The sequence below is a fragment of the Sitophilus oryzae genome, unplaced genomic scaffold (genome assembly GCF_002938485.1).
Source record: "Sitophilus oryzae breed Bouriz unplaced genomic scaffold, Soryzae_2.0 scaffold_809_pilon_pilon, whole genome shotgun sequence".
NCBI lineage: Eukaryota > Metazoa > Arthropoda > Insecta > Coleoptera > Curculionidae > Sitophilus > Sitophilus oryzae.
The window spans coordinates 178,636-191,301 of record NW_022147427.1 but is presented as its reverse complement, the minus strand read 5'-3'; the positions used below and the strand labels follow the sequence as shown (position 1 = coordinate 191,301).

General features: G+C 33.5%; 1 protein-coding gene across 1 annotated transcript in view; it reads right to left on the bottom strand.

Annotated features, from left to right (window-relative positions):
- LOC115888901 overlaps positions 1-12,666 on the bottom strand; it is a 137,025-nt gene that overhangs the window by 32,977 nt on the left and 91,382 nt on the right. Inside the window, exons 6-7 of the mRNA XM_030908784.1 lie at positions 4,702-5,006; positions 178-348 (exon numbers count right to left, since the gene is read on the bottom strand). Coding sequence (XP_030764644.1) covers positions 178-348; positions 4,702-5,006 — 476 coding nt within the window. The remainder of the gene's footprint in view (positions 1-177; positions 349-4,701; positions 5,007-12,666) is intronic.

Genomic DNA, 12,666 nt, shown 5'->3' with positions numbered 1-12,666 from the left:
ACTTATTTTTCGATTTTTGTCCATGGGACGAAGCACTGTGCATTGTGGTGAATAACTGTTTTATTTTGCAGTTGTAACACCAAAGGCTCTAACCCTCCAGTGTAATAAAGTAAAATAATTTAGTATATTGTAAACAACTAGTGTTTTTTTAGTGTGTATACACAAACATGATCTTACCTTTTGTCATACTTGGACATAGGAGTGGCGGATTTCTCGTGGTGCATTTCGATCTTGGCTTCGGCTTTGAACTTGCTGTTATCTTTGCGATTATAACCAAATGTACTGAAAGGGGCAGGAGGTGAGTTGGTGTGCACGCTGTTGTTAGGTGTACTGTTACCCGAACTGTACCTGAAACAACGACCAGAAGCTATAAGTAATAAGTGATATTACGAATATGACCACAGCTTACTCAGTACTAGTCGGTTGAATTTAAAGCGTATTTTATAGAATTTACATGTGACCTACTACGCCTTTACTCGATAACACCACTCATCTAGATCGTGTCTTATGTAAAATCTCAGTAGAGTTTAAAATATGATTCCTAACATAATAAAAATATTTGAGTATCTAGGCATTATCGCAAATTTTAATACCATAAGTTAGCCGGCTGGTACTTTTTTTTTCTAAAGTCATAGTTTTCTTTAATCATATAAATCATTATGGAAATTGTTTTTGATAAGATAACTTTTTTTCTATGTATAAAATAAATATTACCTGGATGACAACTTTTCTTTAATCGATATCATTAAACCGTTTACTAGACCAGAGACTAATAAAAATTCGTTTAAAAAAACCTGATGAGATTATTGATCCGATAAGTAGTCAGACATCGCATCAAATAAGGTTATTTCCGTTTTGTGATTAGAAATTTTAATGCAGTAAAGGAAGAAATTCGGTGTATACGACGTATTTGGTCCAAAATATATTCAGACATTTTTTAAATTTTAAATATAGCTAAAATTTAAACGATTCTTATGAACACTGGGATTTTGAGTATAACCAGAAAAAGTTTACATGATTGAACATTAATATGGTTTAACATTAAAGTTAAAAATATGTATATGTTACCGGCAAAGTTGGGAAATCCGACATTCTATAGAATTCCTAGGTATTATATAAAATTCCAAAAACTGGATTCCAAATCAGGCATTATATGAAATAAATTATATTATAGACATTTTATAGGTAGGTTCGGACATTACCATTATGTGTAAAATTGGCACTAGAGGATAAAGGTTGCTCTTTTACTCAGGGTTGTTTCGGTTAAGTGAAACGCGGGTAACGTCACGTACCCTGTCACAATTCGTCTTCGATCTTAGGTTAGGTTAGGTTGTTGGGGTTTGGGATCCTGTTTGATCCCTCACTCGAAGGCCTTGGGTCCAATGCGATAACCCTCTATTATGTTAAAGTACTTCCAGCTCTTTGCAAAGTTCCCGATGTCGCTGATGTTGGCTTCTGCTGGTTCCTCTAGTCTCTCCAAAAAACCGGGTATTAAAGTTTTGAAGAGTCGGTTTCTCTCTGCATTCTCTGCAGTAGTCGTCGTTGGAAATCTTCCATCTTACGAGGTTTCCCTCGTGGGGCAGTTTCCAATGACGACACCAACAATTATGCGTACTAGATTCTTTTTATGCTCAATTAGTTGTTTTGTCTTTATGCTATATACCACTGGCCACAGTCTTCGAGTTGTAGCGCAGCCGTCATGGTGTTGCCACGTCTCCTGCTGCTTGGCCTTAATTGTAGTTCCTATAACTTCCTTCTGTGTTGATCGTCACAAGTGGCGTGTCGTCTGCCACGGCCTATCACCTGGCCCCCTCTTTGGCGAGTCCGTCCGATTCTTGGTTGTCCACCAAATTGATGTGGCTTGGCACTCAGCACAGAGTTCTACTGCCTGGACGCAGCTAGGACATTGCTTCTGGGCAGTCCATAACAGTTTTCGGTCTCACAAATTACATGGTGCTAGCCCATCTTACGTGAAGGCAAAATTGTGCTTAAAAAAATTGTGTGCACCACGTGCGCATATTTTAACTAAAACTTCTTACCAACAGCTATTCAATTGAAGGATTTGAAGGATATATATTTTTTATGAATGCTTTTTATAAACTTCAAATAAATTAGAGTTAATATAAAGCCATACTATTATAGTTTTATAAGTTTATAATGTTTTTTAATTTTTATTAAAAAAACGATAATTCTTTCACTCGGCCGGATAGCCTGGCAGCTGTGGCCATTAAACAAAAATACTACTACATATACAGGGTCCGGCAATGGTGCGTCGGGCATCTGTAGCTCCTACAATAAAAAACTTGGGAATTTTGATTAAGTGCAAACCTAAACTATGTACTACGATGAATTTCACGAAAATATTTCAACTTCTATAGAATGGCTCAAAAAAGTGTGAGTGGCTCTGGATGACCTATTTTAAATGGAATACCCTGTATATTATTGCATTTTTGGCTTTCTTTAAGATCACTTTACATAATCCTAAGATATGAGTAAATCTATTTCAATAGTTTCAGAGATATTAAAGAATAAATCAAAAATATATATTTTTCAACCCCTCTTAAAAAAATATTAAAAATACAAGAACTGCTCTGAAATCAAAACTGCTATAAATATGGTAATCGTAAATCATACATGATGTTCAATATTTTAACCCAAACTTTTAAAAATATAAAATAATTTTACTTCGTTTTTTTTATTTGATGAGATTTAAAAAATGAACATTTTTTGTATTTAAAGTATTTCAAAATGTTTAATAGTTTTCCGGATACACGCAGTATTATTTAAGTAAAATATGAGAGAAAAATCATTGGGTGGGGCTTTGATAAAAATTTACCGTTAAAAATTTTGAAATACTCTAAATGCAAAAAATGTTCATTTTTTAATTTTCCATCTAATGAAAAGATACAGGGTGTCTCATTTAAAAAAAAACAAATAAAAATTATTGTATATTTTAGAAAGTTTGCCGTACAATTTAGAACATCCTGTATGATAATACAGTTTTGATTTCAGGACAGTTCTTGTATTATTAATCATTTTTTAAGGAAGGCTGAGAAATATATAATTTTTATTTATTAATATCTCGGGAATATATTATCGAAATATATTTACTCATGTCTTAGGTTTATGTAAAGTGATCTGAAAAGAAGCCAAAAATTAAATAATATACAGGGTGTCCCATTTAAAAAAATCATCCCCATAAAATATTTTCCTGAAATACATCCCAGTACATACTTTAGGTTTGCACTTAAACAAAATTCCCAAGTTTTTTATTCTAGGAGCAACAGATACCCGACGCACTATTGCCGGACTCTGTATATCTCTAACTACTACTAAGTAACTGCTACTAACCAACAATTTCTTTGTGTGGTCTGTGGTCTGTATTTGTTTAAATGTTTTGTTCATTATTTACATTGGGGAATTTTAATCAACCATAATTATTTATCTCGATCATTTACCGGATTAATAATACAGAAATTACAGTTCAATTACAAACAATTTATTATTTATAGTGATTTACAGTAATTTTGTTAAATTATACGAATATTCTCCTTGATTATTGATTTGAAATAAATATGACAGTTAGTTTGGTCTTCCAATGAAAATGCGAGTTACTAACTCTAAACTCTAATTATGAGTTGGCAAATGAGCTAGATACTTTACCTAGACCGTTATTCAGAAGCTACAAACCTGTTGATGAAAATATGCATTTACTTCCTAGCATACAAGGTTGGTACAATATCAACTTTATTATAGCGATTTTCTTAGTGGCGTATGGTTATCACACACAGATCGTTACCCAGTGTTGCCACAAGCTTATTTTTCATCGGGGTAGATTATCACGAGATAGCGGGGCTCATTTTTTTTACAAAGGGGTAGATCTACTCTAAATGTAGTAGCTGTGGCAATACTGCCGCTATCACTATTCCTCTCGCGCGTCTCGCTGCCGTTATGACCGTCTCGCAGCCGTCATTCTGCCTTGAGTCGAGTGTCACGGCCTTGAATTTTTACTGCCCTTACTGCCTTTACTTTTACCTTGAAAAAGGGTTGAAATCATAGCTCAATCGTGCAATTAAAATAGTGACAAAATTTCAGGGTACATTAAAATGAACAGAAGAGGCCGAGAGCAACAAAACCATTAGTAGCACGAATGTGTTTTGATTACTTTGGTTTCAAGCATTTTTGTGTAATTCCTTGTTTTTCCCCGGAACAACCCGATTTGTTCCGAACATCTCAGTAGAACGGCGAATTTTATCCTTTAGTAAATTTGACAAACATGCTTGTGACGCAACGAGTAAAATATTGACGTTCAACTAAATTATATTTTAGTTTACCTTGGAAAAATAAATAGAAAAATCGGTTTTAGTAGATTTAAAAATAAATACGTTTGTGATATTTGTTACGGTCTTGTTATCTTTGTTTAAGTTAAACGTTTCTGTAATTCGAGGTACAGTTTAATTAATACTTTTTATTTTATTATTTCACACTATCCTAATATTATAGGATATATATTCTATGAAATTTTTAGGCATTTCATGAAATGTCTAGGTAAATTATATAAAAACATTTAAATTTCATACACATTCGTTTAGGCCTAAAATAATTTTATAGAATGCGTTTAATTTTATACTTTGCCAGTAACACACTACTTGATTGTTGAATATTATGATAATGAATAAAATGATAAGATGCAATACGTACTCTTGAGTTGTGAAGAGGCTTTCCCTTGTTTGACATGCGCTGTCACACATCTTAGGCGTATCGTCCGCATCAACCGTGTATATGTTTTGGCTGTACAGGCTTCCGTTGGTTGGGACAGTGTGGGATCCTTTGATTATTATCGGGAGAATATCGTCTCCTGGAACGTAGCAAGGAGCATTAGTGGACTCAGAAGGTCCGAAGCGAGTAGATTCTACTGAAGGTGTCCTATGTGGTCCTCCATTGCCTTTGGAGGATCGTTTATCCTCTTCGTCTTTGTCCAATTGCTCTCTGCTACGTTTGAACTCCTGTAATTTAAAAAGTTTATAATGGACAGGGTGTCCGGTGGTAGAGGTAGTAGACTTCATCAGCCGACTGTTTTTAATAAAATAAAAATAGTTTGGGTGCTTAGGTCGACTCAGCCTTAAATGAGTACTTGGGATTCACAATCCTGATGTAATAATAGGCGGTTGAAACGTAGTGCTAGCCACATTACCTTATACCTAACGGCTCTAGCATGGCAAGCTGTCCTTCTACTCCCAAGGCGTTAAACGGTATATACGGGAGCTATTATTATTATTATATTATAATAGACAAAAAAATTGTACAATGTAGTTCGTAAAATTGTTTATTAAAAGGAAAAAAAAACAAACAGAAAAACTACTTCAAATGGCTAAATCTCGCGCTGGCAAGAACGATAAGATATTTCGTCGCAAAAATCGTATTTCTTTCCTTTTGAACCTTCCCAAATACCCACGATTTTTTTTCTCTGTTAGATATATTAAAATAGATCGTATGCACATATAAATCGTGCACTTGCAGATCGCGATTTAAATTATCAACGTAAGGAACCCAACTTCTGATATCACGAACTATACAGGCTGCTACAAATTAGGGATACGAGCATTGGTATCTCGGAAACAGGAATAGATGCAAATTTTTATTCTTAAACTAACGATACGAACATGGATAAATTAGAAACTAGTTGTTCATACCCAAAGTAAGTGGCGCCCTTTTTACTGTCTTTGACCATTACTATTTGAATACTTAACATCAATTTTAGAATCTTTGCAGCCTATACATTATTACTTTTATTTTATTATTTAACAACATTATTAAGTCACCACAGGTCACAAGCCTTACCTACGAACCCAGCTCTCCTCTAACCCTGAGCAACGGATACTTTTTCTTTCTGTTTGAGTGATGACAGAAAAAGTCGTCACACTAAATAGAAGAATAAAGAATATGACGCCCTGTCACGTGGGGCTTTACTTGGTTTTAATTGGCTCGACTTAGTTTAATTGGCTCAATTTAATTTAATTTGCTTCACTTATTTGGTAGACTTTGTAAAATAATTTTTGTTAGGCTCAGATAAATTTTCTATAAGACAAAGACTATAGTTTTGAAATTTTATTTTCATTATTTCTGTAATTAAATTCTAATAATTTCAGTTCAACAGCAATTTTTTTGTTTTATAAATTCTTGAGGGTGTTTGTTTATCTATTTAAAACCCAGATAAATAACTTAATACGTATTTCTGACTACATTTTTTATTGACGTTTCGATTTTGATTTAAATATACAGGTATGGTTATATTTTGAATATACAGAGTGGACATAATTTCAGTATACAGGGTAGCACTGTTAGTATTTCATAAAATTTTGGATTTTGTTTCGAATACTTGAATCTTTTTTGGTTTTGACATTGAACATATTTTCTTTCTGATAGTTTGCGCCGAATCATAACAGCTTTTTGTTAAAATTAGTAAGTTTTTCTGAATCATTTAGTCTTTAGTATTTCATATAGCTGAATTACAATGGAGAAAGAATCTTTTAAAGTTAATCATTTACGACAAGTAGAATTAGGTTACGAACTTCTTATTAGGGTATTAAAACATCTAAAAATGTTGACAGTAAACGTAAAATTTTGTCAGGTCTTTTAAGTAGAGAAGTAAATAACCCTTTTGTTTAGTTAATATGGAAGATTATCCTGTTTCTTTTGATCAAGAAATTTCAGAAATTAAAGCAACTTTAGATTCAATTTCCTTGTCAATTTCTGAATTTGAGGGTGGAGTAAATGATTCAATGTTCAAAGTTATAAGATCTCGTCTTGCGCATTTGGCTGGTAGAATCAAGAGAATAATTTTAGATAAAAAATCGTGCTGATGCAGAAACTATTCAAACTGATGTTTATACTAGTTGTTATCAACTTGAAGCTGACCTGTTTGTCAAAACTTCAGACATTAATGAAACTTTAAACGTTAGTTCTGTTCCTTCAGGACCAGTTATTAATGTACCGCCTCCTATTGTTACTTATGTTGCTAAACCTTGTCCAGTGTCAGACTGGCCTATTAAATTTAATGGTAATCCTCAAGATTTATTTTCATTTTTAGAAACTGTTACTGAGCTTTCTGAATCACGTAAAGTTAGTGAACAAGATTTATTTTCTTCTGCAGTAGAACTTTTACTGGTAATGCTTTTATTTGGTATAGAAGTATTAAACAACATGTCGCAGATTGGAAATCTCTTGTAGAAAGATTAAAGAAAGACTTTTTACCACCAGATAATGATGATAATATTTGGTCACAAATTAAATCTTATAAACAGCGAAAAAATGAAAGTATTTTAATTTTTATAGCAACTTTAGAGAATCTTTTTAGTAGATTAAGTAAATGCCCTAGTGAGGTTAATAAGATTAAAATTATTAGATAAAATTTACTTCCTGAATACATTACTCAGTTAGCTTTAGTTGATGTTTTATCTGTGTCTGAACTCTAATTTGTGTAGAAAATTAGAAAATGCTAAACATCAGAATGAAAAACGATCTAGAAGTTTAAATGTTTCTCAATTGAATACCACTCCTGATTCTAGCTCGTCTGATTCTCATCAAGTACAGTTTTGTAAAAAGTCTAAGAATGTCAATGCTCAAAACAAAAATAAAAATACTACTGTTCGGTCTGCTAGTTATTCTGTAGCGTCGTCGTCTTCTGACCCTGATATGGTAAATACTTCTTCGAGTATGCCCAGATCTGTAGAAAATTCAGGTAAGGAAGCAACCTCGCCTTTAGTTTGTTGGAATTGTTCTGGTCCAAATCATACATTCCATGATTGTCGACAGGAACGTAAGGTTTTTTGTTTTAAATGTGGTAATTTAGGTGTTAAGTCACCGGCGTGTCCCAAATGTTCAAAAAAAAACTAATTGGACGAACTCGTGTTTCTGGTCGTGCAGATCAAAAATTCAAACCCAGAAATTTATTTTCAGAATCTGATTGGAAGAAGTGGTTATTATGTGTTAAGAATTTTTATAGATCCACCACTACTAATCATAAAGTTTCTCCTCTTTTTTGTCCAAAGGTTTCTGATAACAGACCTTATATTTTAGTAGAAATTCTAGGCGTTGAAATTTCTGGCAAATTCCATTATCAGAGGATTCAAAACCAAAAACTGCTTTCAGTATAGTTGGTAGAGGTCAATTTCAATTCACTACGGTGCCATTTGGTTTGTGCAATGCCGCTCAGACACAACAAAGACTTGTTGATGCTATTTTTGGACCACGTTATGAACCACACATTTTTTACTATTTAGATGATATAATCATATGTTCACCTAGTTTTGAGGAACATATTAAATTGCTTTCGGAAGTTAGAGATAAGTTAAAAGATGCTAATCTAACTATAAATATAAAAGTGTGAATTTTTAAAAAATCTTTAAAATTTCTTGGATATATTGTTGGCTCTAATTCATTAAGAACTGATCCAGAAAAAAGTTTCAGCCATGTTAAACTTTCCTCGCCCTACCACTACGACTGAAATAAAACGATTTATAGGTTTGTGTAGTTGGTATCGTCGTTTTATAAGAAATTTTTCAACTTTAGTTTCACCCATTAATGATTTGTTAAAAGGTAAAAAGAAAGGTCAAGGAGTTCAGTGGAATCCTGCCGCTGAAGATTCTTTTTTGAAAATTAAACAACTTCTTGTTTCTGCTCCAATTTTGTCCCAACCGGATTTTTCTAAACCTTTTATTATAGAAACAGACGCATCCAACACCGGTCTTGGTGGAGTGCTTATACAGAAAATTAATGACGAAGATCGTGTAATTTCTTATGCTAGTAGATCTCTTACTAGATCCGAGCGCAATTATAGTGTAACTGAGCGAGAGTGCTTAGCTGTTATTTTTAGTTTGGAAAAATTTCGTCCGTGGATTGATGGAGTACGTTTTACCGTTTGTACAGATCATTACTCTCTTTTGTGGCTTAATAAATTACAGAATCATACTGGTCGTCTTGCTAGATGGTCTGTTAGACTTAGACAGTTTACATTTGATTTAGTTCATCGTAAAGGTTCAAATAATGTAGTTCCAGATTTTCTTAGTAGAATACCTAGTGATGATTCTCCTTCAGATATTTCAGATAATGATTCTTTTGTATGTCCGCAAATTTCCGTTTTGAATATAGATTTAGACCATACTGACGCATGGTATGAGACTATGAAGCAAAAAATTTTAGCTTCACCTGGTTCATTTCCACAGTGGAAAGTTGAAGATGGTTTTCTTTTTAAGTTTATTCCGGTACAGTTACCATTTTCATCAAATCTTCAAGAATGGAAGCAGGTTGTTCCACGTCCTCAACGTCGTAATATTATCGAATCATGTCATAATCCGCCAACTTGTTCGCATTTGGGTTTTTATAAGACTTTATCGAGACTTCAAGAACAATTTTATTGGCCCAAGATGAGAGCCGATGTTCTTAAATTTGTTAGGAGTTGTCGTGTTTGCGGAGCTCAAAAATCTTCTAATACTATGCCGTTAGTTAAGATGGAAAAAGAAAAGCAAGTTAATATGCCTTTTCAGATAATCGCTTTAGATCTTATGGGTCCTTTTCCTAGATCAAAAAAGGGTCATAAGTGGCTTTTAGTTGTTGGCGATTGGTTTTCGAAGTATGTTCTTCTGTCACAAATTATATGTTGAGGTACTCCATAGGTAAGAAAAACTTCATTCTCAAGATACTTCACAATATAGGGAGATTTTGATGAACGCAACGGACACGTTCATCAAAATCTCCCTATATTGTGAAGTATCTTGAGAATGAAGTTTTTCTTACCTATGGAGTACCTCAACATATAATTTGTGACAATGGTCCTCAATTTGTTGCGAAAGAATTTAGAGATTTAGCTAAGAAATACCAAGTTCAGAAGATCTGGTATAATGCTGTGTATTCTCCTCAATGTAACTTTGTTGAGCGAATGAATAAAACTGTAGGAACAGCTATTAGAACTTATGTTAAACAGCATACAGATTGGGATGTTCAGCTCTCTAATATTCAGTTTGCTTTAAATACTTCTAAACATGAGGTCACAGGTTTTTCTCCTTCATTTTCAGTTTTTGGTAGACATATTCCCATCTCTGGTAAGTATTATGGTCAAGTTAAATTTTCTGAAGATGTTGAAATTATGCCTGGCGATCGCAACTCTTACGCTTCTGAACTCAAAAATCTTTATAGTGTCTTTAGCGAAGTCCGTAAGAAACTTCATGCTGCTTATGAAAGAAACTCGAAGTCTTATAATTTGCGTAGGCGTGATTTATCTTTTCAGGTTGGTGATTTGGTTTGGAGACGTAATAAGGTATTATCAAATGCTGGTATTAACTTTTCAGCCAAGTTAGCTCCTCGTTTTATTTTATCTTCAGTGCGAAAGAAAATCTCGAATTTAGTTTATGTTTTAGTAGACGAGAATAGTACTAACGCAGGCCGCTGGCATATAAAAGATCTTAAACCATACCAAGGTCACACGATTGACGACGATGATACAGAAAATGTCTCTACTACGTCACAGTAATTCAAATAATCTATTATGTCCGATTCCTTTTTAGGGTTTAGTCTAACGGATACATAGATTATATTTTAGTTTCTTTTTAGTTCAGATTAAACAGTTATACAACATTTGCTTCTCGTTTTTTTTCGGATTTGTCGCGAATCAGTATAACTATATTGTCATTTAGTTTTTTTGCGTACCTATATTTTTGATATGTTATAGTATTTCTATTTGGAAATGCGAGCATATGACAGTATTTTTTTTTCTTCGAGTATTCTACAGATTACCTAATTTTGAGTAAATATTTTGTGGGATGGTAATTCTGTTAATCACTCATATAGTTTTATGTCATTTGCTCTATTCTTTGTTATTCAGTTCACAAGAATCTGAAATGTAAGAGATTCTTGTATTTTGTGTATTCTGAGAACACAACTTCGTGAAAAAACGAAAAGTTGTTATGATTTTGATTGCAACCTAGAAGTGAGACGTAGCTAACCTCATGACTTCGTAAGTTTTACTGTGTTTTGGATATTATTGTGATCTTCTTTCCATATTTGTAATAGCGTTTCATAGGCTGGGATCCTATGTTACGGATATTTTGGGTCATTAGTGACAATATCTTTTTTCTCTTTCTTTGTGTCTTTCTATTGTGTTTTCTATTGTAATTTTCCTTCTTTTTCTCATACAGGTGAGTTACCTTGAGCGGTTAACCGGTTAATTTACAGAAACATCTGCGCTTCCATGGGATTCTTTTTTCTTTTCCTATCCCATACCTTTTTAGCTTTAAGTTTAGTTTTAGTTTATCATATATTTTGTATATGATTTTGTTTTTTTTTGGATTATGTGGTGATTTTGACTTTCCCGATTGTGTAACCTCCCCTGATTTGACATACCGATTGCGACTTACCAATTGTGACTCCTTTATGGACGTGTGATACACGAAGCTATCATCCACCAAATTTAATTTCAAAAATCTAAAAACATGTACCAATTTAATTTAGTTTTCCTTAGTGTTGTTTGGGAAAGTCCTCTTTGAGGGGCCTTTTTTTTTGGAGGGGGCAGTGTAGCATTTTTATTTCCTTTAATAAAATTGAATTTAAAATTCTATTTTTATTTAAATTTCTTAGTATTGGCGCCATCTATTTGCTAGACGCCAAAGGTACCAAACTCCATTTGTTACAGGTCACTTGTTTCGATATTTAATTTTTATTAGCGCATCTATTTGCTAGATGCCAAAGATATCAAACTTCATTTCTTACAGTTTACTTGTCTTGTTTATTAGCGCCATCTATTCGCTATATGCCAAACTTCCTTAATTGCATTTCCCTTGTCCCGATATTTAATTTTTATTAGCGCATCTATTCGCTAGATGTTAAACTTCATTCAGTACAGGTAGCGGTTCCTTTCCATAAAAACAAATTTCATTCAGTATAGACGATAGAGTTCACTTAATTGCCTTTGGTCATATGACCTGTCAATTCGAAGACTTCCGTTTTGCGAAAAGGAGGAAGGAGGCTTTTTCCGAGAGATTGAGATCAGAAAAAGACGCGTGGTTCAGCGTCCGACGAATCTCAGAGAAAAAGGGCTTTCTGAAACTTTTTCCTAACAGTAAAGGCACGGGTATCCAAAAGTGGAGATTTGAAATCCTGTAGAATATACTGTTCAGAGCCTAGTTCGTGTTTTTTTGGCCTTTTCCCGGAATAAGATCACAGTAAGTGTATCTACCATTTTGTATCGCCATGTCTAACTAAATTTTATTTCAGTTATTCCCGTTTTTTATTTATTTTGATAATGTTTGATTGTGCATTACTGGTTTGGATCAGCATATAGTTTGGCTATATTTTGGAATGTGTACAGCTGATTTTCAGACCGTAAGTTATTTTTTTTGGTATTCGGTGACTGTTCTGAGAGTTTTTTTATATAGAGTAACTGGTGTATAAGAAATTGACGTATAAGTAATTGGCATATGAGTAACCACTTTTGAGACAGTATTTATGACTCTACATTTATTCTACTGATATCGAAGACTCCTGCTACTATCGAAGAGTCTACATCCACTTCCGTTAGTCTGGAGACTGCCTGCCTATCTGTTCACTACGTCATAAATTAAAAAAAAAATACAGATAAGTTCTAAGTTCAACACACAAGGTATTCCCTAAATT